The sequence below is a fragment of the Mirounga leonina genome, unplaced genomic scaffold (genome assembly GCF_011800145.1).
Source record: "Mirounga leonina isolate KUSES-001 unplaced genomic scaffold, KU_Mleo_1.0 Mir_94, whole genome shotgun sequence".
NCBI classification, from domain to species: Eukaryota; Metazoa; Chordata; class Mammalia; order Carnivora; family Phocidae; genus Mirounga; species Mirounga leonina.
In genome coordinates, this window is record NW_023270855.1 from 54,277,944 (window position 1) to 54,301,347 (window position 23,404).

The following is a 23,404-nucleotide window of genomic DNA, read 5'->3' on the forward strand; positions in this document are numbered from 1 at the left end:
CAGCGCAGGGCCGCCGCAGAAGCCCCGCCCAGGTGGGGCGGGCGGGCGCAGCTCAGGCAGCTCTGGCCAATAGGAAACCGACTTTGCAGCCAAGCCGCACGTTGATCTTCCGTTTCCCAGTCTGAGTGGGACCGAAAAGGAAGGCTGGCGGGCGGGATGTAGGGTTTCAGGGAGAAAGCAGCTTCCTGATTTTCTGTTTCTGTGGGCGAGTGGGGAATGTGAAATGAGCGGGCGGGCAGATGGAGGGCTAGATGATGTAAGGTTGGTTCTTGAGCATGTCTGGGAAAAACGAGAACTTTAGCGCCTAAAGAGAAATAGTAGGGGAGGGAGGTCAAGTGGAAAGGGATTAGGAAACCAAATCCCTGATATCCCTCTACTGCGCGCCCTTGGACAGAGGGTAAACCGAGGCACGCAAGGCGGAACTCTGAAAGCAGAGTTGAGACCACTGACCTCTCTAGCCCCCCTCCCCAGAATGAACTCTGGTGCTTCCCGTGCACTACCAAAGCATCCCGACATTCCGCCCCACACCCGCGGCTCCGCCTCCAGCCTCCTCCCCCCAAGCGGGTTGGGGCGGGGGGGGAGGAGACGCAAGTTCTGGCGCGGGCGGCGACGGCTAGCAGTCACCGCCTGCTGCAAGTGCCAGAGCCGGGCGGGCAGCGCGGAGGCTGCGGTGGCAGTGGCCGCGGAGCTGGCCCTGCGGGGCCGCGGGGGGGAGGGGGAGCCGCGAAGCCCCCACCGAGGCCGCCACCGCCGGGCCTCCCCTCCCCCCCCCCCGGCGGGCGCCATGCGGGGGGGCCCGGGCGATGCGGAGCGGCGGCAGCGCTGGGGTCGCCTCTTCGAGGAGCTGGATAGTAACAAGGATGGCCGCGTGGATGTGCGCGAGTTGCGCCAGGGACTGGCCCGGCTGGGCGGGGGCGAGCCGAACCGCGACACCCAACAGGTACCCCCGCCGGGACCCCCGCCTGGCGCGCGGCGCTCCGGCCCTGCGGGCGCCGGTAACCCGAGCCCCTGAATGGAGCGCCGCCGCAGCAGCCGGCGACTGCCTGTGGCTGCACTCCAGTGCGGGTGCCCAGCCTGGGCGTCTCCGTCCCCTTCCCCCTTCCCCCTGCCCCGCGGGTCTGGGCCTAACGGGTTCGCCAAGACAGAGCCACGGAGGCTCCAGGCCTGCAGTCCAGCTGCCAATCGCCGGTCCCCAACCCACTCGCCGGTGCCTCGAGGGTGGGGGATGTCTTGCCAGCGAAAGCAGCCGATCCGCTCTCCTGCCCACTGCCCTGGACACACCCTCCTCTGAACTCTTTGCCCATCCAAGACATACCCTGCCCGGTGCCTCAGGAGACACACCCTTTCCCATCCTACCCACCTCCTCCCAGCCGGCTGCCCAGCCTCTCTACGTTTACATTTCCCAGGCCTGCCCTCCCCGGGCCTGGCTTAATGCCCCAGGCTACCCCAGCCCGGTACCCAATCCTGTCCGAGGCCACCCTCAGCATGGGATGTAGCAAAGCAGGAACTTGCCCCTAGGCCTATGCAGGTGTCCCCTACACCTCTAGCCCCAGATGCCCCTGGAGTGTCTCTCTCCACAGCATCCTGAGACCTCCAGGACAACCTCCCACTTTCCAGGTGGGAAACCAGAGGCCTGGTCGGGGCTCAGCTTAGATCTCTCATTGCCCCACAGTGCCCAGAGCTGTCTCTAAGGGGAGCTCCTGAAACTGCCATATGGACAGGGTTTTTTTAAGAGACAGCTGGGAGGACAGGCTTTCAGAGACAAGAGCCCAAGGCTACCTACCACTTCCCAGTTCTGTAACCTTGAAAAAGTTACTCGACCTTGGAGAGCCTCAGTTTGCTTGCCAGGCAAACTGGACAACTGCTTTCCAGCTCATAGACCTATGGTGGCCTTGGGCATATTGCTGAGAAGTGAGCTGGCGGATGGAGGGGTGACTTCCCCTTAGGTGCTGGGGCTCTGAGTTCCTGGGCCCTAAGCTTGTCATGCCCCCTGCAGATTGGGAGCAGCCTCCTGGAGCTCCCTCGTCCCTTCCCCCTTTCCAGGGCATCTCCCCTGAGAGTGACGCTGACCCAGGTGGTGGGCTGGACCTGGAGGAGTTTTCCCGCTACCTGCAGGAGCGGGAACAGCGCCTGTTGCTTCTGTTCCACAGTCTGGACCGGAATCAGGATGGTACGCCCCAGGGATGGGCTGCAGGGGCCCTGGAGACACCAGTGGGGTTAGAACTGGCACTGCTAGGAGGGGGAGGGCCACTTCTCCCTGATGACTCACAAGCTATTTTGGGAGTTCTCCTCACCCCCCAGCTAGGTGGTTGGGCCCGTGGGCCCATCCCACCTCCTTTCCCTTCTGGGATGCGACCCCTATTATTACCCTTAAGTTTCTAAGGGACACAGAGATGCCCCATATTGCCGCTGGATTCCCTATGAGGCAGAGACACCCCCCATAGCCTCTTCTGAGTCCCTAATATTGCCTCTCAATCCCCTATGGCATAAGGACCCCCATAATTATCCCTGGATTCATTTTTTCATTCATTCATGGAGCAGAGGAACCCCCCAATATTGCCCAGTTCCACCTCTCTAATCCCAGTGGGTCAGTGACCCCCCCCCCAACCCTGCTGCAAATCTCATCCTGGGTTCCTGGGTTCCTGGATCCCCTGGTCTTCCTAGACCATCCCCATTCTGAGCTGTACTAGACCTGGGCTCCAGGGTCCCCCCACGCACACTCCTTTTCTGGTCCCCTCCCCAGGTCATATCGATGTGTCTGAGATCCAGCAGAGTTTCCGAGCCCTAGGCATTTCCATCTCGCTGGAGCAAGCAGAGAAAATTCTGCACAGGTGAATAACTGGGGGTCCAGAATCCCAGGTAACTCCAGTTCCCCAGGGCCCCTTGGCCACCTTGAGTCTCTAGGCCCCAGACCCAGTCCCAGGGCAGGTGGAGCTGAGGGGTGGGCTTGGGAGTCAGGCAGATCCTGGACCAGATGCTTCACTTCTCAGAGCCTCAGTTTTCCCCTTTGTAAAATGGCGAGCTCTCAGTGCACAGGAAGTCAGTCCACCCCCAAACCAGCTGAACCTCACTCCTACACCCCCTGCCCAGCCCCTGCACTGATTCTATCCCTACCTTGCCCTGCACCCCCAGCATGGACCGAGACGGCACAATGACCATCGACTGGCAGGAATGGCGCGACCACTTCCTGTTGCATTCACTGGAGAATGTGGAGGATGTGGTCTATTTCTGGAAACATTCTACGGTGAGGTGGGGGCAGCTTTCCTAGCGTGGTGGCTGGGCCTTGCTCTGGTTTCCCCTGGGCATGGAGGGGCTGGGTCAGGAGTCTTGAGAAGGAAGAGCCACTGGGAACAGCCAAGGAATGACACTCTAGTCCTCTCTTCCTCTGATCAGGCTCAGGGGACTGGGGACCCATTGGGGGAGGTCTGTGATCTGGCTGGAGCCCTTCAGACCTGACTTTGGGGTCCTGGGGGCAGACTGTGGGAGATGGGAGCACAGGGAAGGAAGAGCTCACCAGACAGGGCACCCAGCCTCCAGCCTCCACCCACAGCTCCCCTTCTGCTGGCTTCTTTTTGCCCCAATAAATGGTCTGCTGCTGAAAGGACTCATTAGAAAGCCACCTTCTTTGGAAAATCCACTGAGATCCACTGGAAGTTGGGGGAGGAGGTGCTCTAATTCCCCCACTTCTGGGTGGGAATCTCTGATTGATGCTTCCAGTAGCATTTGATGGCATCTGTAGGGGAATCCACCTGTGGGATCTGGTGAGATTCTCTTGGGAGATCCAGACAGTCCCACCCTGGGGATCCATGAGAGACTTGGTTGGGAAGTCTATAGGTGGATTCTAGGGGAGGGATGATCCCTGGGGACAGATTCCCTGTGGGATCTGCTGAGGCCCTGGGAGGGATCCACTGGTCTCCTTATATGGCAGGTCCCTGGTGGGATCTTGTGCGGCCCTGGAGGGATCTTCTGGAATCCTTATGTGGGAGATTCTTGGGTGCGATCCTTCAAAGGGATCTGATCAGCTCTGGAAGGAATCTTTATATGGTAGATGCTTGGGTAGGCTCCTTTGGTGGGATTTGGTGGAGGTGCCCAGGAGGGATATTGGGATCCTACATGGGAGTCAGGTTGGATGTTCTGCTGGGATCTGGTAGGGTTCCAAGAGGGATCTCCTGGGCTCTCTAAGTGAGATTTATTGGTGGATGCTCTGAGTGTCCTGGGATTCATGAGGGAGACACTCCCATTTAGGGCTGAGGTACATCTCCCTGCCCCTATGATGGTGTGACACCCCAGTCCCTGCCTCCTCAGGTCTTGGACATTGGTGAGTGCCTGACTGTCCCTGATGAGTTTTCAGAGCAGGAGAAGCTGACCGGCATGTGGTGGAAGCAACTGGTGGCAGGTGCAGTGGCAGGTGCTGTTTCGCGGACGGGCACGGCCCCTCTGGACCGCCTCAAGGTCTTCATGCAGGTGAGGGGCCCCGGAAAGACCCACCCCCTCTCCTAGGCCTGGGCCCCAGAAGGGGACCCCAAGGCCACCTTATCTCCCCACGCAGGTCCACGCCTCCAAGACCAACAAGCTAAACATCCTGGGGGGCCTAAAGAGCATGATCCGAGAGGGGGGCATGCGCTCCCTGTGGCGTGGCAATGGGATTAACGTGCTCAAGATTGCACCTGAGTCGGCTATCAAGTTCATGGCCTATGAGCAGGTGGGGGCCGGTGTGGGAGATGTGAGCTAGATGTGAGGGCTGGTGGGATTGGCTTGGGGGCGGGGGATGTCCGCAGGACCCCCAGGAGTGGACATCTGCTCCCCTGGGTGGTGCCCACAGCAGGACGACCTGAGGTCCTGTCCACCTCTGTGTCTCCCACTTTCAGATCAAGCGGGCCATTCGGGGGCAGCAGGAGACACTGCACGTGCAGGAGCGCTTTGTGGCTGGCTCCCTGGCTGGTGCCACGGCCCAAACCATCATTTACCCCATGGAGGTGAGAAGGAGGGACTCTGGCCGAGGCCCCTTTGCAGGGTGAGGGGCTTGCAATAACCACGTTACTCCGTGGTGTGATAGGCATTGGTATTGTAACTTTGCCTCTCCCTAATTTGGACTGGGGCTCATTAGAGCAATGCTGTTTCATGTGTAGTCTGCATGGGCATTGGAATTTGAGATGTGACTTCTAGGGATGGTGGTGTTGATCATAACGATTTAGGCAGCAACCGTGGGGCCAGCTGTTTATGGACATGCCTCTTGTTAGGATACTGATTTCCATGCTGTTTGTTCCCAGGGGAATTATTTCAGGTTTCAGGTTGTGCAGTGTGTCAGGATTCTGAGCGATGGAAAGCTCAAATCACATAAATGAAGTCTGAGGTAAGCAGTTCAGGGCAGGTATGGTGACTTCAAAGTGGTAGAGACCTTGGTTCCTTCCCTTTGTCTTGTTCCAGCACTTCAGAATGTAACACCCACCTCGTGGACCAAAATGGCTGCGTGTGCTCCAGTCATCACATCCATATTCCAGCCAATAAGGAAGAATAGACAAAGGAAGGAACCACCTCCCTGCCTTTAAAAATACTTCCTGAGAGTCACACATGCCTGTTCTCCTGCTGTTTCATTGGCTAAGACTTAGTCCCATGGCCATATATCTAGGGAAAGTGAGTGGCTGTGTGCTTGCTGAAAATTATAGTTTCTATTATTAAGGGGGGATGGGAGCAAGATATTGGGAGGCCACAGTGGCCGCCATGCAACTCTGAGAGATGTAACCATTTCGAGGTATGGAGATTTGGGGATAGCAAAAGATTCTAGAGTAACTGGTTTGTTAAATTCAGGTATTGCCAGGGTAGATCCTTCTAGGAGTAGCTGTTTCTAGGTGTCTTCACTGCTGGGTGTGGTGTTTCTGGAAGCAGTTTTCCCAGCGATAACCGGGGTCCTCCCCAGGTGCTGAAGACACGGCTGACCCTGCGCCGGACAGGCCAGTACAAGGGGCTGCTGGACTGTGCGTGGCAGATCCTGGAGCGAGAGGGGCCCCGCGCCTTCTACCGCGGCTACCTGCCCAATGTGCTGGGCATCATTCCCTACGCGGGCATCGACCTGGCCGTCTATGAGGTCTGTGGGCAGCCCGCCCTCCCCTTTTCTCTCCCCTCTGGGATTTGCCCACGGGACACCCCTTTCCCATAGGGTTGACTCAGTGAACCTCCATAGCTAGGGGTGGAGAAGCGCCATGGGCCTTGGGATCCTGGGGAACCCCTTCAGCTGTTGGACTCCCCGACTCTTTCACTTTTACCACTGTGAGAATTCTTTCCACTTCCGTGTGCAGTTCAGCCTTGCTGGGCCTTGGGAACCCAGGAAGATCAGGGACCACCGTAGCTCACAGAATCATGGGAGAGAGTGAATGTGAGCTTCAGAGATGCCTGTCTCCCCAGAGCATGTACTGGAGCCGGCCAAAGTCTTCTTCAGGGCCTGCCCATTTCATAGAAACCACACCCCATGGCCAGCATCTCAAGGCCTTTATCAAGAGAGGCAGAAATGGGGGGGGGGGGGTTGACTTCTCTTCCAAGGGTCATGATTTTTCTCTTCTCCTGGTGGGATCGCCAAGTTCTTCCAAGTAGCACAGCCCCAGATGTCCCCAGGCATCCCCCAAAGTCTCTGTGTCCAGGACAGGGCTAGCTTCACAGGCAGGGGGCCAGTTCAGTCGCCAAGGGCCCCATGCTCAGAGGGCCTGGCTCTTGGTTTAATGCCCTGCTGTTGCCATCTTGAAATCCCAAATCATCTTTGGACGAGGGACCTTACATATTTTTATTTTGCCCTGGGCCTCGCAAAATGATGCAGCCGGTCCTCATCTCCAACACTCCGCACCTGCCATCCGTCCCTGACTTACCCAGCACCCAGCACCTGGGTGGCCACGTGAGACAAGACCACCACTCATTCACTCACTTGCTCAGTCATTCACTCGCTCACTCAGCAACGGTTTACTGAGCATCCCAAGGTACGGGGACAGCGTTAAATAAAAACAACGCAGTCCTCGCTTTCCTGGGGCACCCACTCCAATGAGCAAGGAAGTCAGTCCACGGGCCAACAAGTAGTTTCAGATCCTGCTAAGTTCTCAGAAGAGAATAAAACAGGATGTGTAATTGAAAGTAACAGTGGGCAGGAGGGGGTCGAGGCAGGCCCCTGAGAGGCGATGAGCAAGGCCGTGTGAAACAAGGCAGAGGGTGCAGAGAGCGCAGCTCCAGAAGCAGCACTGGATTTGGCCTGTTGGAGGAGTGCAAGTCTTGAGTGGCTGGAAGGAACCGAAGAGTCAGCAAGAGCTCAGTGATGTGCCTGGTTTTTCCTAAGGGCAAGACTCAGCCACTGGGGGCTATGAGAAGAAATTAGACCAAACTTTATTTGATCCATTCTTCACCCAAAAAGGGAGCTGGGAGGTCTAAGTGGTTTGAGAAAGCCTGTGCCTTCTTGGAGTTTCAAAATCTATGTTAGTCCCTTAAAGGCTCTGAGAAGTCTGCAGAAAAGTGATTTCACTGGGTTTTTGTTTTTGGTGTGGTTTTTTGATTTGTTTTGTTTTGTTTTGTTTTTTGGCCCAGTGTTGGCCATGCTTACGCAGTCTTCAGAACTTCTTTTCAACAGAACACCTCTTAAATACTCATTCAACACCTATTTGGCAAATCCTGCTCCAGCCCCCAAAGAAGGCTCTTTTTTTTTTTTTTTTTTTTTATTTTTTATTTGACAGAGAGAGACATAGCGAGAGCAGGCACACAAAGCAGGGGGAGTGGGAGAGGGAGAAGCAGGCTTCCTGCTGAGCAGGGAGCCCGATGTGGGACTCGATCCCAGGACCCTGGGATCATGACCTGAGCCGAAGGCAGACGCTTAACGACTGAGCCACCCAGGCGCCCACCCCCAAAGAAGGCTCTTAAAATTGCAAGGCAATAATGGTGAACACTTGCTTCCAAGGCGCCCACTCCTTGCCCAGCCCGGACATCACTAATCTATCCCAGCCCTGAGTCCCTCTCCACACACTTCCGGGCAGCTGTTACCAAGGGGTGGGAAGTGACATGGGAAATGAAACCTAGGAGCCATCCCAGTCCCAGAGCAAGAAAGAAGGTCCTCGCAGAGAGGCTTCATAGGGATTGGCTGCCCAAAAAACCAAGTGCACCACTCTGGACTCCAGTGTGGCTCTGAATGTTGACTCCCACCCTTATTTTGTGGCTATGGATAAGTAACTTCCCTGGAGCCTCATCTTCTTGTCAATGAAATGGAGATAGTGGTGGTATTTGTCTTAGTCTGAGGTCCTCTGGAAGCAGGGATGTGAGAGCACGTGGTTTGGCAGGAAGGTAAGGTAACCAAAATAAAAGGAGCATTCGTTCCCTAGGGCTGCCTAACAAAGTACTGCAAACTGTGGGGGGCTGAAAGCAACAGACATTTACTGTCACAGTCCCAGAGGCTGGAGTCTAAACTCAAGGTGTCGGCAGGGCCACACTCCCTCCTAAACCTTAGGGGGACATCCTTCCTTGCCCCTTCCAGCAAGGGGCATCCCTGCAATTTCTGCCTCTGTCACCGTGTGGCTGTCTTCCCCGCTGTGTGTCTCTGTCTCTGTATCTCCTCTTCTTAACCGACTGAGCCACCCAGGCGCCTGTATCTCCTCTTCTTATGAGGACATCGGTCATGTTTGCTTAAGGGCCCACCCGACTCCAGGGTGACCTCATCCTAACTCTCCCCACACCTGCAAAGACTCTATTTGCAGATAAGGTCACAATCTGAGGTCCTGGGGGTTAGGACCCCAATATATCTTTTGGGGGGATGCCATCGAACCCATAAGGGCATGTTATCAAGCAAGTTATCATGGTGGGCAGATGCAGCTCAGTCCCGGTGGGGGGCCTCTGGAGGCAGCATAGAACATGCCCCTCCCCACAAGACGCAAGGGAGCTGGGGTATTGATACACCAAGTCAGTTGTCTGCTGCTTGCTGCTGGAGGGGCTTGGGGGGCGGCTCAGAGCAGCCTTACCTGGGTCCAGCAAGAGTCCTCAGGCAGAACTGTAGATGCTGGCAGTTGGGAGTCAGCTGATTTGAGTTGAATAGGATATGGGTGGCGTGTCCACATTGGAGAGCGTATTAGTTTCCTATGGCTGCTATAACGAATGACCACAACCTTAGGGCTTTAAAACAGCGCACGTTCACTATCTCATCGTTTTGAAGGTCCAAAGTCCACAGTGGGGCTCAGCGGGCTAACATCAAGCTGTTGGCAGGGCTGCCTTTCTTCCGGAGGCTGCGGGGGAGAAGCTGTTGCCTTATCTTCCCCCTTCTCTAGCAGCTGCCCGTTTGCCTCGGCCCGTGGGCCTGTTGTCCATCTTCAGAGCCAGCCGCACAGCATCTTCCAACCCGTCCCCCACCTCTGCCTCTATTATCCCCTCTCCTCTGACTCTTATAAGGAGCCTCGTGGTGACATCGGACCTGCCTGGATGGTCTAGGATCATGCCCCATCTCAAGGTCCTTAACTTAATCTCAACTGCAAAGTCCCTTTTGCTACATGAGGTACCATATTCCCAAGGGCAAGGGCATGGGCAGAAGGGGGGGGCTGTCCTCCCACGTCCCACAGAGGGTCAAGGTGAGGCCTGAGTGACAGGACGCAGGTACCGTGCTTGCGGGGCACCTGGGAGGTACCGAGCGCTCAGCTAGTGCCAGCCAGCCAGCGGGGCCTCCGAAGCCAGGGTTGTGCATGGTGTTGCCCAGTTCCGATCCAACCCACACTCTACTCTCTTCTCCGCCCCCACCAGACCCTGAAGAACCAGTGGCTTCAGCAGTATAGCTGTGACTCGGCCGACCCAGGCATCCTCGTGCTCCTGGCCTGTGGGACCATCTCCAGTACCTGTGGCCAGATAGCCAGCTACCCCCTGGCCCTGGTCCGGACCCGCATGCAGGCCCAAGGTGAGGCCGGGACGGGAGGATGGGGCAGGGAGAGAACACCACCACTGGGGCCCCACCTCCCCATCCCCAGCTCCTCCTCCTGGCCAGGCAAGGTCCCAAGCTGGGATCCTTCTGGATTTGGATGGCCTCCACCAAAGTCCCTACCTTTCCCTGGGCCTCAGTGTACCCATCTGTGACACTGGAACGGGAGCCCTTTCCCACCCCCCTACATGCCCCACCGAGCGAGGAGAGCAGATGCAGCGAGTACTGGAGGAGTGCCCTAGCAGGCTTAGCTGGGAGGGCTGCTAACTTGAGCTCTGATTTGCAAGGCTGGATTACAGTGAGGAAGGCAAGGCGAGGGAAGATCCGGGTACAGGGGGGTGGGGGGCAGGCTGGGTATGGGTTTATTGTTTTCCTCATAGGTTTCTTTTATGGGTTCTCCCCCCACCAAAACACACACGCACACACACACACATTCCTGAATCTGTTTTGGGAGTTTCCTTGGGAATTTTAGCATTTGTGTTCTGTGATTTTCTCTGGGGGTGTATCAGTGCATAAACCTGGGTTCTCGCCCTCCAAGAGCTCACAGGCTGGAGAGGAAGCAAGATGCTGAATAAATCATTCCACAATTAAGTATGGATCTAGGGTTGAATGCAGGATAAGAGAAAGAGCCAGACTTAGACTGGGGTACCAAGCAGGGCTCCCCTGAAGAGCCTGCTTTGGCATGAAGGTTGGAAGGCAGAGAAGAGTGAGCTGGGAGAAGAGGCAGGGAAGTGAGTTCCAGGCAGAGGAAATGTCTGTACCCTCTCCCACCACACACATACATATACCTTCTCTGTTTCTAATCATCCCCAAACTTGGGCCCTCAAGACTGGGCTGAAAAGGCGAGCAGCCGTTTCCAGAGCCAGGAGAAGTCCTGATTCTGAGTAGTAGGTCTCACTGTTAAGCTAACCCTCCTCCCTCGTGCTGCAACGGCCACAGGCCCAGCCCTGGGGAGTAGGAGGGGGAAGTAAGAGGGGCCCTCTCGCCTCACCTGGCCTCCCCACCCCCCCCCAGCCTCCATCGAGGGTGCCCCCCAGCTCTCCATGCTGGGTCTGCTCCGTCACATCCTGTCCCAGGAGGGCGTGTGGGGCCTCTACCGGGGCATTGCCCCCAACTTCATGAAGGTTATCCCGGCTGTGAGCATCTCCTATGTGGTCTACGAGAACATGAAGCAGGCCCTGGGGGTCACGTCCAGGTGAGGGACCCAGAGCCTGACCCACCCCAGATCCCTCACCCCAATCATGACATCCCCCACACCTCAGCCACTGGAGACTGATGGCCCAGCCGATGGATCCCAGGGCTCCCTATACCAAATCGCAGGATCCCCACACTTTACCCACTGGGTCCTACACCCCCATATCATGTCTACTGGCCCCCCCAACACACGGGGTCCTGGACCTCTATGACTTAACCATGGGATGCCCCACAACCCAACTGATGGATCCTGATAACCCAATCACAGGAGCACACATCACCATACCTAAACACCCAGACCCCAGCTCCCTCAGGCCCCAGATCCAGCACTGGGTCCTAGATCCCCAAAACCACTGGCGGATCCCAGATCCCCATGCTTCCAGCCCTGGATCTCCAAGCTCCACCACTGGATTCTGGATATCAAGAAGCCTCAGCCACCGGATCCTGACTATGCAATGCCTAGATCCCAGGGCCCCAGCCACTGGATCCCAGATCCCCTCACCCCAACTACTGGATTCCTGAATTCCTTTACCTTGACACTGAGTCCCGGATCCCTCTGCTCTGACTACTGGATTCCCTATATTTCAACCACTACACCCTCAACCCCCAACCACCGGATCTCGGATTCCCAAGCCCTGACCGGCTGGATCCTGGCTCCTAAATCCACAATGTGAGCCCAACGGCAGAGCGAGTGGGTCCCAGCGACTGCGGCTGTTGGACCCCAAATCCCTTCACCACAGGCACTGGAAGCTGAAACCTCACCCATAGGAGGTAGACATCCCCCCCCCTTCCAAGCACTGGATCCCAGCCCCTTAACCTCTGGATTCTGACCAGAATCCTCCCAGGCACTGGATCCTGAATGCTCAGACTCCAAGTCTAAATAGATCCCAATAGGCCCGTCACAGCATCCTGGATCCCCCCGTGCCCCTGTCCCAGACACACCCCAGAGCCCAGGGCCCTCTGCCCATGACACAAAGCCCGGGGTCTAAGGAGCCTGTGGGAAGCCTAGGTCCTGGCCTCCTGCTTCCAGAAAACCCGTGGGACTTGCCATCAGTCCTGACACGGCTAGAAGCTGGCAGCTGGGGAAGGAGATGACCCCCCTCCCACAGCCTAGACAGAGCCTCGATACCCCCGCCACCTGCCCAGCATGGCTGCACCTCTGGCCTGTGGGGAAACCACCCCCCGCAATGCTCCCCACAATGCTCTGCGGTGTCTTCCGTTCCCTTCCCACATTTAGGCTGATGATAACCTCCAGTCGCTCTTTCCTGGGGGCTGGCAAGGGGTCAGTCTGAGGCCGGGGACACGTTAAGGAGACTCTCCCCAAGCACACCCCAGCACTGCCAGTCTCTTCCCCAGGCTTCAGAGTTGGGAGCCCAGAGCAAGTCTACACAGACTAGCCTTCCCTGGAGCCAAGCGTCCAATTATGCAAAACAAGCCAAATCCCCCAGACTCACTCCAGGTCTATTTTTCTACTAGAGAGGAGCTGACATTCCTCCCCCTCAGATAACCCAAGCCCGCAGCACCCCCCACGGCCCTGTACATTCTGCACTTTAGAGTTGGGTTCTGAGCTTAGCATAATTGGGGGACCCCTCCCATCACTCCTCCCAAGTCCTTGGGGAACCCCATGAAAGGACTACAAAAGAGCAACTGGGTTGTTTGGGGGGCTGGAGGACCCCCCCCCCCCGTGGCTTCCACCTGCCCCCACCTACACCGTGTCCCACCTCCCCGCCTGTGTGTGTTATTTCAAAGGAAAAGAACAAAAGGAATACACTTTCTAAGCTCTTTCATTGTGGTTTTTACTGAAAGGGGGTGGGTCGATGTGGGACCACCTCAAACTACCCCCAGGGAAGGGACATGGGCCATCCTCTGTTACACAGTGCCAGGAGACCAGGAAGTGACTTCCTTGGTTTCCGTAGCTGTGAAGTGGGGGCAGGGAAAAGCCCACATTCATGGGCCCTTTTTATTTTTCCTGTATTCTAATTACATAAGGATATTTCTTTCCCAGGGCTGCTGTAACAAATTACCACAGACCGGAGGCTTAAAATGACACAGTTTTTAGACTGATCTAATTTTTTATTGTGGTAAACTAGACATCACATACAATTCACCATCTTAACCATTTTTAAGTGCACAGCTCAGTTGAGCACACTCACCCTGTCCTGCAGCCACCCCCACCCTCCGTTTCCAGAACTTTCCATCTCCCCACACGGAGACTCTGTCCCCATGAAGCACAGACTCCCCACCCCCTGCCCCAGCCCTGGCTCCCACCCTCTCCTCTCTGTGTGGATGGGACTCCTCTGGGGACCTCCTGGGACTGGGGTCCTGCGGGATGTGTCCTTCTGGGTCTGGCTCCTCTCACTGAGCAGTGTCTTCGGGGTCCCTCCACGTCGTGGCAGGTGTCAGGATGTCCTTCCTCTTTAAGGCTGAATAATATTCCAGTGTGTGGATGGACCATATTTTGTTTATTCATTCATTCATCCATCAGTGGACACTTGGCTTGCTTCCACCATTGGCTATGGTGAATAAAAAACAAGAGGAATCTATTGTCCGCCAGTTCTGAAGGCTAGAAGTCTGAAAGCAAAGTGTCAGCAGGCTACGACCCTCTGAAGACTGTAGGGGAGGATCCTTCCTGCCTCTTCTGGCTTCTGGCAGTTGCTGGCACACAGCATTCCTCGGCTCGTAGACCCAATCGGTCCGATTTCTGCCTGTCTTCAAATGACCAAAATTGTTCCTGTCACCATCTTGTGTTTTAAGCTGCTACCGTTGGGGTAATTTCTTATGCAGCAGTAGCTAACTGATACGCATGCGCCTACATAGATATGATTTTCCACACACTTAAAGATGGACTTAAGCCTTGCTAACTATTTCGTATTTTTACTTCCTTTAAATTATGTCCTGAGGATCATATTCCCAGAAGCGGGATTGCTGGGTCAAAGGATATGACGATTTCAGGGTCATGCCCCCAGAGAAATCATCTGCGATATACACAGCTACCAACAAGGAATTGGCATTCCTAATTTTACTTCAGTCATCCCAGCACAGAGTGTTACCACTTTGATTTAATCAGGCCAGTCAACCACTATTTTCTTGTCCACCTTCTCACATCCCATTATGCCATTTGGGCCTCAGGAACTGACATGTGGTGTGATATCACACAGACTGCTTTTCTCTTTCTGAGTCTCCCCACCCACAAAATAGGGGATGTTATCACTGACATCTTTAAAGGGAAAAGAACTTACATTAATTGAGCAAGTACTCCATACGCTGGCTCTGTGCTAAGCCCTTTGATGCGTTATCTCCCTCACTTACTCATCATCTATTTACCGGACACCTGCTTTGTGCCAGACTCGGTTTTGTGAAACACACAACAATCATTGCTCTCATAGACCCCACATTCCAGTGGAGAGCGACAAACAATAAATAACACACGTGAGTGAATGTGTAGCCAGGTAGAAAGCAAAGGCACTATGGATAAAAATAAAGTGGGGAAGCAGAGTTTACATCTTTTTTTTTTTAAACATTTTATTTATTTGAGAGAGAGAGAAAGTGAGAGCGAGTGAGCACGAGTGGGGTGAGGGGCAGAGGGAGAAGCAGACTCCATGGTGAGCAGGGAGCCCGACGCGGGACTCGATCCCAGGACACTGGGATCATGACCTGAGCTGAAGGCAGCCGCTTAACCGACTGAGCCACCCAGGCGCCCCCAGAGTTTACATCTTAAATAGAGTTGTCAGAGGAAGCATCAGGAAGAAGGTGACGTTTGCATGAAGATTTAAAGACAGTGAGGGAGGGAGCCATGGTGATGTCCAGGAAAACAGCATTCTAGGCAGAGGGAACAGCCAGTGCAAAGGTCCTGGGGCAACATCATGCCTGGCTGTGTTGGAGGAACAGGGAGGGGGCCCATGTGGCTGGAGCAGAATGGGCAAGGAGGAGAAAGGGAGGAGGGAAGGGCAGGGAGGGGACCGGGCAGGTCATACAGGGTCTTGTGGGCCACACGGAGGACTTGGGCTTCTACCCCAGGGAGATGGGAACCCTGGAGAGCTGTGGGCAGAGGAGGGCAGGACCTCACTGCGGTGCTCACGGGCGCCCTCTGGTGGTTGTGGGGAGCACTGACGGGGGGCAAGAGTGGGAGGGCCCAGAGTGGAGGCGACTGCACTGGTCCGGGTTATCCATCACAGGGCTGGACCAGGGTGGGGGCCACGGACATGGTAAGCAGCAGCCAGATTCCGGATTTATGTTAAAGGTGAAGCCTGGATTTGATGACAGAGTGTGGGCATGAGAGAAAAAGAATCATGGATGACATCAAGATTTTTGAACCAAACCACATGGAGGATGGACGCGCTCTCAATGAAGACTCATTGCAGCCTCTTGACACAACGTGGTAGTTTATCATTACTTCCAATTTACACCTGGGGAAACTGAAGCTCAGAGAGGTAAAGCGAGTCCCCCAAGGCCACACAGCAGGAGTTGTCCTAGATGGGATTCAAACTCAGGCTGCCTCCAAATCTATGCCTGTCTCACCTTGGGGACCAACTATGTCTCTCCCTCCCAGAGCTCCAGAACCTTCCCACTCTCCCTCACGTCTATCTCCCATTGCCATGACAGCGACACACAGTGCATTCGTTGCCTGTGGCTCCTATAACAACCACAAACATGGCGACTTCAAACAACACAAATGTATTATTCTAGAGGTCAGAAGTCTGATACGGATCTCACTGGGCTAAAATCAAGCTCCTCCTGGAGGCTCCAGAGGAGAATCTGCTTCCTGGCCTTTTCCAGCTCCGAGGGTCTGCCTGCACTCCACGGCTCGTGGCTCCCTCCTCCATCTGCAAAGCCAGCAACGGTCGGATGAGTCTTTCTCACATTGAACCCTTTCAACACCGACTGTTCTGCTTCCCTCTTCACTGTTTGAGGACTCATGAGGTTAGACTGGGCCCACGCAATTCGTCCAGAATAATCTCTCCATCTCCCCGTCAGCTGGTTAGTGCCCTTAAAGCCTCTGGCAAATTCACTTTCCCCTTTGCCACATAACATGGAGAGTTCACAGGTTTAGAGGGATTTGGATATGGACATTTTGTGGGGGACACTCTCTGCCCACCATATCCAGTGAGGTCACAAGGGCCTCTGTGACCTCATCATGCCCTGGTGCCCAAATTTACAAGCTGGCCCCCCCCATGGCTGCTGGATGGGCAAACCTGTCACCAGGGATTTGAACCTAGGTGCCCTGACCCTCCAGCTGCCATGGGAGCCCAGCCCGAGGAAGCTCAGAAGCCTTGCTCGAGCGTCCAGACCCTGTTTAAGAGGGTCAAAGCCTCACTCGCCAAAACCCCACCACCTCCGACCCTGCCCCCGCCCCCCTCCCGGAACCCGGGCTGTACACATGTGTATGGGTATGTGTTTGGGCACGTGCATGAAAATGTCCTGGAACATCTCCCATCACAGCAGGTGAGCTTGAGCACGGCAGGCCTACCGGCACCTCCGGCCTGAAGGCTGGGGTAGAAGGCCGTGCTGCCTGCCCCCTCTGCATGACCCACTCCCCTCCAAGCAGACCTGGATTTCCGCCTTCAAGCAGTGGGGACCAGGGTGGGCCTTTCACCAGGAGGGGCTTCCTGGAGATGCGGGGAAGGAGCTCCAGCCTGGCTGAGTACGGGTGGGAGCTGGGTCTGCCCCGCAGGTGCTGGACACAGGAGAGCAGCTGATGGTCCCCGTCGATGTCCTAGAAGTGGATAACGAGGGGGCCCTGTGGAAGTTTCTGCTCTCAGGAGCCATGGCTGGGGCGGTGTCCCGCACTGGCACGGCCCCTCTGGACCGAGCCAAGGTGTATATGCAGGTGCGCGGGGAGCACAGCTCTGGAGCCTCTGGGGTGGGGCTGGATGGAGGCAGAGCTGATGGGGTTCAGGATGGGGGTGAGTGTGCAATTGGAAACAGGTGCGAGGGTGGGGCTGGGACGCGGGTTGGAGTCAGGAGGAGGCTGAATGGAGGTAAGGGTGGGGGTTGAAGTTGGGGATGGTGCTGGAGCCAATGGGGATGGAGCATGAACTTGAGTGGGAGGAGCCGAGAGAACCGTACCAGGGACAGGGTGGGGTGGGGATAAGGGTGTTGAGGATGGGGTCTTTGGATGGCTTTGAAGGCAAACTAGAACAGGTAAGGAGAGGAAGGTGAGGAAGGAGATGAGCACGTGGGTCTGTGTCCGAAGGTGAGGAAGGAGATGAGCACTGTGAGGCCAGCTGGGAAGGGAGCGGGAGGAGGAATGGGGTTGGGTGGCTGGGGACAGGATGGGGTTGAGCTCCAGGCTGGGATGGAGGCGATCAGGTGGGAGGCTCCTCACAGGGCCAGTGGCCTCCCTATCCCCAGGTCTACTCCTCCAAGACTAACTTCACGAACCTGCTGGGGGGGCTCCGGAGCATGGTCCAGGAGGGGGGCTTCTGCTCCCTGTGGCGGGGCAATGGTATTAACGTCCTCAAGATTGCCCCCGAGTACGCCATCAAGTTCTCCGTCTTTGAACAGGTGGGCGGGGGAGAGGGAGAGGCCCACTTTGCACAGTCCTGCCCTTCAACCCAAACCTCTCCTACACACCCTCTCAAGCCCAGATCCTTACCCAAGACACACTTTCACCCTCTGGCCCCAGACCCAGGGTGGGTTTCAGCTAGGAAGAAAGTCAGCAGTTCTCTCCTGTTCCTCTCTCCTGCCCCAGTGTAAGAATTACTTCTGCGGAGTGCATGGATCCCCACCCTTTCAGGAACGTCTCCTTGCTGGCTCCCTAGCTGTGGCCACCTCCCAGACGCTTATCAACCCCATGGAGGTAAGAGAACATCTGCCCTGTGGAAGATGAAACAATGTGAAAATTAGCTACCAGCTGTTACCGCTTCCTCCTCGTCTTCCCCTTTCCTCCTCCTCCTCGTCTTCTCCTTCATGTGAGGTGCGTGTCCAACTTGTGTTCCAGATGGCTCCCCAGTCATCTCAACAACTATTTACTGGTTGGGTCCTCTCCTTTTCCCTTCAAAGATCCAAGATGCCACCTGTGTAATTTACTAAATTCCTGTGCATATTTGAGTGTATCTTTGGCCTTTCCCTTCTTCCTCTGCTATGTCTGTCCAGGCAGTAATGTCTTTTTTTTTCCTCTTTTGGAGGGGAGGGGGGGGTAACAATTAGATTTTATTTTGTACAGCAGTTTTACAGAAAACTTAAGCAGGAAGTAGAGTTCCCATACACACCTCTCCCCACATACACAGTTACTACTATTAACATCCTGCGTAGGGCGGGCGGGGGGGGGGGACGTTTGTTGCAACTGATGAGCCAATATCGATACATTATTATTAAAGCCCATAGTTGCCTTCGGGTTCACTCTTGGTGTAGTCCATTCTGCGGTTTGTACAGATGTATACAGACACCTACCCCCCATTAGGGTGTCACAGAGTAGTTCCACTGCCCTAAAAACCTTCTCTGCTCCACCTACTCACCCCTTCTGGCTTCTCCCCTGAATCCCTAATCATTTCATTGTCTAGTTTTACCTTTTTTTTTTTTAATTTTATTAATTTAAGTGATCGCTACACCCAACGTGGGGCTAGAACTCACAACCCCGAGATCAAGAGTCACATGCTCTTCTGACTGGGCCAGCTGGGCATCCCTATAGTTTTATCTTCTGTCTTTAATTTTCGAGGCTTGACCTTACTCTTTCTCATCCCCCATCCCTGCTTTTCTTTATCGGTTTCCAGGTTACTCCCACCGTGGTTTCCCATATGAACTCTAGAAGTAACTTACCTCTAGTAAGTTCAGAAAACAAAGTCACCTATTGGTATTTTTTACTGGGATGGTATTCAATTTATAAATAAGCTTAGAGATTCCTGCCATCTATGAGGCCGGCTCTGGTATCCAAGATCATTTCTATTTGTTCAAGTCTCCTTTTATGTACTTTAATGGTCTTTTAAATTTTTCTCATATAATTCTTGCCCTTAACTAGTTAAATTTCCTCTTAAGTGTATTTGTGTTCTATTGCTGCGTAACAAATTGCCACAGACTCAGTAGCTTAAAAGGATACAGATTTATTATCTTTTGTTTGTCTGTGGGTCACGCCTGGGCACTGGCTAGTCAGGTCCTCTGCTCAGGGCTTCATCAGGCCAAAATCAAGGTGTTGGCTGGGCTACAGTGAACCCACCAGAGGCCTGGGTCCTCTGTCAAGTTCCTTGGTTGTTGGCAGGATTCAGTTTATAGTTATAGGACTGAGGTCCTCAGCTCCTAGAGGCCACCCACTGTCCCTGCCATGTAGTCCTCTCCACAACAGTCAGCTTGTTTAAGACCAACTGAAGAGTGTCCTGGATACTCCCAATCGCTCTGATTTCTTCCGTCTCTGGCAACAGACTCTTTTATTAAAGGGCTCACCTGATTCGGTCAGGCCCACCCAGGACAATTGGTCTTGCTTCACTTAAAACTAATTGCTTAAGGCCCCGATACATCTGCAAAATCCCTTCACTTCCATGAAATGTAACTTCATGTCATGTAACTTGACGAGGGGAGTGATACCCAATCATAGTCCCAGGCCTAGCACACTGTCAAGGTCAGGGTGGGAGGGGAGGTGGGCATCATATGGAGCATACATATCAGGGGTGGGAAACTTGGGGACCACCTTAGAATTCTGCCTACCACACTGGGTGTTCGGTTTTTTGGGCAATTGTAGAGCTGCCAATATTTTGATATTGGGGTATTTTGTACAAATGACTATGTCTGGCTTCTCTTGGAAAATTGGCAAACCTGGCCACCCCGTGGTGTCTGCACCCCCGTGGCATGATGTCTGGCTGCCGCTGGGTGTAAGCTGTGACTCCGCTCAGTCCACGCCACTTCCCTTATCCTCTTGGCCTCTGTCAGCACTTGGGCTTCTGAACCCTGGGTTGAAAGCACACATAGGCCAAGGAATCGCATGGCTCTGGGTTGGAAACTCAGCTCTCTGCACTCCTGAGCTTCCACCTCCTCAGCTGTAGGACGGAAATGCCAGCCACCGCTGAGGGTCAAGAAAGGGGCATGCAGGGTGGCCACTGGGGGCTAGTCGATGAGGGTTGATGAGAGCATTCGATCAGATGAGCCACCTCCCTCCTTGCCCTCCCCAGGTGCTGAAGACACGGCTGACCCTGCGCCGGACAGGCCAGTACAAGGGGCTGCTGGACTGTGCGTGGCAGATCCTGGAGCAGGAGGGCACCCGCGCCCTGTACCGCGGCTACCTGCCCAACATGCTCGGCATCATCCCCTACGCCTGCACGGACCTGGCCGTCTATGAGGTGTGGGTCCCACAGAGGGGTGCCAGGGCTGGTGTGAACACAGGCCCGTAGTAAACTGCCTCCTGACCCCCTTCTCTTGCAGATGCTCAGGTGCTTCTGGTTGAAGTCAGGCAGGGACATGGAGGATCCCAGTGGCCTGGTCAGTTTGTCATCTGTGACGCTGTCCACGACCTGTGGCCAGATGGCCAGTTACCCGCTGACATTGGTGCGCACCAGGATGCAGGCCCAAGGTCAGACTAGCCCCAGTGGCCACCGTGCATGCCCCTCCCCTTAGCCTTGACTGAACTTTCTCATCCCCCAAAAGTGACTCCCAAACTGACCTCTAAACCTACCAAGACTCACCCCTAAATCTGACCCCAACCCCAAATTAACCCTACAAACCACTGAAATTAACATCTCCCAACTGACCCCCACAAACACCCCCCAAATGCAACTCAGGCCCCCACACCATATTTCAAGACATAGATTCCCCAAATGCTCTCCCAACTTCTCCAAATCTGACCCAGCCCATATTCCTAAAATTCCTAAATTCGCTAAACCTGACCCTTAGACATCCCAATGTCATAACCACTTCCTCCACTACCCTGTATACTCCCCAAATGGACTCTCAGCCCCTAAACCAATCCACAAACATCCAAACAAGTCCTTGGTCCGCTACCCTAATCTTGAAAATATCCCCAAACCATCCCTTAGCACACTTCCCAAATCTCTGGCAGATCTTAGAAGTTCCCTCCCAAATAAGCGTGAATGTTTTCTAAGATGTTCCTGAAAACTGCCTGAGTTGATCTCTCTCCCCAAACTGACCAATTTCCTCTAAGTCTTCCAAACTCCTTCCCAACGCTGGCCCCCAGACCCCAGCCCCTGGCTTCACCCGACCCCCAACATTCCAGCCCGCCCCCGCCCCGGGGTGGCCCGATCATCCCTGGCAGAAGCCCTGAGCTTGCCCCTGTTCCCACAGACACTGTGGAGGGCTCAAACCCCACCATGCGCGGAGTCTTCCAGTGGATCCTGGCCCAGCAGGGTTGGCTGGGGCTGTACAGAGGCATGACTCCCACCTTACTGAAGGTGTTGCCAGCAGGTGGCATCAGCTACGTGGTGTATGAAGCCATGAAGAAAACCCTGGGTGTATAGGCAGTGGCCAGTCGACCCACCCTGGGCAGAATGGACAGGAGGATCCAGGGTCCCCTGGCCCAAAGAGCCCTCCAGGCTCAGGCCCAGGGGGGCAGTTTTTGTCAGGAGAAGCAGTCTGGGGGCCTGGGTCAGAAGATCCCTGGGGATCCTTCCCGAGGGTGCAGCCAGGGACTAGTTTGGACTCCCGTTTGGCCCGTTGTGGCTTGTCCTGGCTTCAGGGTGAAATGGTGGACGTGGAGACAACCTGAAATAAAGAGTTTCTGCTGGATGTGTCTGGGATACCTGCGTCCAGGAGGGGAGCTGGGTATCTGGAATCTCTGGGGCTAGACTAGGAATCCGTGGTTTCAGGGGGTGAGCTGGGGACCTGGAACACCCTATGTCTAATAGGGAGCTGGGCGCTTCGGATATCTGTGTCCCAAGAGTGGAAGCTGGGCGCCTGGGATCCCTGGGTCTCGGAAAGAGGCCTGGATATCTTGGGCCCCTTGGGCCTGAGTAGGAATTGTAAACCTCCATAACGCCTGGGTTCAGGAGAGAACTGAGGGCCTAGGATTGGAGCTTGGAGCTCAGGTCCCCGGACCTTACGTGAAGAGGGTGTGGGGTGTGGAATTAGGGTCCTAGGAGAGAACCAATGGCCCTAGACCCTTGAATTCTGGAGGGGAACTGGTTGCATGAGTCCTGGAAGAGAAGTGGGGGCTCTAGAATCCTGGGTGGAGAAGCGAGGGGGATACCGGGGATCCCTGGGTTCCCTCCTGCTCTTGGCCCACCCCACCCCCGGAAGCACCCGATCTCCAAGGCCTCGAGCAGGCCACGTGTTCGGCCTGCCCAGCCAGGCTCCTGGGGCGCTAACCTAGACGTCAGGCCTGAATTCCCCTCAGCCGGTCGGCACTGCCCACGTCGACTGCCATTCACTCTCGCTACGGCTAATCCCCTCTCGTCGTCTGGAGGCCGGCTCCGCCCCAATGCAGCTACGCTTCCACTGGCTCCCACCAAAACTGGGCCCCTTTACTTCCTTCCCTGCCATTTGTCCAGAGCGGTGTCCGTCACCTTGCACCCGCCCCCGCCGCCCAGCCATTGGCTTAGAAATCAAGGCTAGAAGAGGATTCTGGTTAACAGGGAAAGCAATCCAGTCAAACCTAAGCGCGTCACCCAGAATTCGTCAGGAATTGGATTAAGTTGGCTGCCAATCTGCGCAAGACCCGCCTTCTGCGTGTCCTCATTGGCTTGCGTACACGATTATCTCACCTGGCGCCCGCCCAGCCTGTTCAAAGGGGCCTTTCGGCAGGCCCCTCCTTCCTGTCCACTTGACTCTCCGGAGTCGTCAATCCAGTTCTGAAGTCGCCCCGTAGTTCTGGAACTCCCGCTTCATTGGGCCTCCTGCCCTCTCGGGTCGCCTCGATTTGCCCGCCCAGCACCGGCAGCCCGAAGCCCACTGCCTCCGAGAGCTGTCGGTCACGCGGCGCCTCCCGCCCACTGCCTCTCGCGGCACTCCGATTGGTCGCTTGCCTCCAGAGGCCGCGATTGGTGTCCCAGGAGCGGCGGCCGCCTCCGATTGGCCTGGCTGCGCCGTCCGTCACGCCGGCGGCGGGAGGAGGCGTCCCTCTCCCCCCTCGTCGTCTTCCCAGCCGCTGGGTTCCCAGAGTGCTCCGCGGCCGTGTGGAGCGAGGCCTTGTTCCCGCGTTGAGCCGCCGCCGCCGCCGCCGCCTCCTCAGCTTCAGCCTCCGCGCCAGGCCCGGCCCCGCCGCGCCATGTCGGACTACAGCACGGGAGGACCCCCGCCCGGGCCGCCGCCGCCCGCTGGCGGCGGCGGAGGAGCCGGGGGAGCCGGGGGCGCCGGGGGAGGCCCTCCGCCGGGCCCGCCGGGTGCGGGGGACCGGGGCGGCGGCGGCCCCGGCGG

The 23,404-nt window shown here is 55.8% G+C and overlaps 3 protein-coding genes across 7 annotated transcripts in view; all 3 read left to right on the plus strand.

Annotated features, from left to right (window-relative positions):
• The first annotated feature begins 784 nt into the window (after nt 1-784).
• On the plus strand, nt 785-15,878 carry SLC25A23 (solute carrier family 25 member 23). 2 transcript variants are annotated; one of them, XM_034998495.1, is made up of 10 exons: nt 785-940; nt 2,044-2,170; nt 2,744-2,831; nt 3,133-3,244; nt 4,306-4,464; nt 4,550-4,702; nt 4,869-4,976; nt 5,918-6,085; nt 9,748-9,898; nt 15,800-15,878. In XM_034998495.1, the coding sequence occupies exons 1-10, from the start codon at nt 785-787 to the stop codon at nt 15,832-15,834; spliced, it is 1,257 nt and encodes a 418-aa protein (XP_034854386.1). In that variant the 3' UTR covers nt 15,835-15,878. The 2 variants fall into 2 exon arrangements, with proteins under 2 accessions (XP_034854386.1, XP_034854384.1); XM_034998493.1 differs by lacking the exon at nt 15,800-15,878 and adding an exon at nt 10,934-12,891.
• On the plus strand, nt 11,070-21,776 carry SLC25A41 (solute carrier family 25 member 41). Of its 4 annotated transcripts, none has more exons than XM_034998498.1 (7): nt 11,070-11,114; nt 16,785-16,940; nt 17,465-17,617; nt 17,805-17,912; nt 20,212-20,379; nt 20,462-20,609; nt 21,338-21,776. In XM_034998498.1, exons 2-7 carry the CDS (start codon nt 16,809-16,811, stop codon nt 21,508-21,510), a joined length of 882 nt encoding a protein of 293 aa, XP_034854389.1. In that variant the 5' UTR covers nt 11,070-11,114; nt 16,785-16,808; the 3' UTR covers nt 21,511-21,776. The 4 variants fall into 4 exon arrangements, with proteins under 4 accessions (XP_034854389.1, XP_034854387.1, XP_034854388.1 ...); XM_034998496.1 differs by lacking the exon at nt 11,070-11,114 and adding an exon at nt 15,892-16,090; XM_034998497.1 differs by lacking the exon at nt 11,070-11,114 and adding an exon at nt 15,892-16,033.
• Nucleotides 21,777-23,164: 1,388 nt separating this feature from the next.
• Nucleotides 23,165-23,404, plus strand: part of KHSRP (KH-type splicing regulatory protein) — an 11,825-nt gene continuing 11,585 nt past the window's right edge. The window contains exon 1 of the mRNA XM_034998500.1: nt 23,165-23,398. Coding sequence (XP_034854391.1) covers nt 23,256-23,398 — 143 coding nt within the window. The 5' untranslated portion in view covers nt 23,165-23,255. The remainder of the gene's footprint in view (nt 23,399-23,404) is intronic.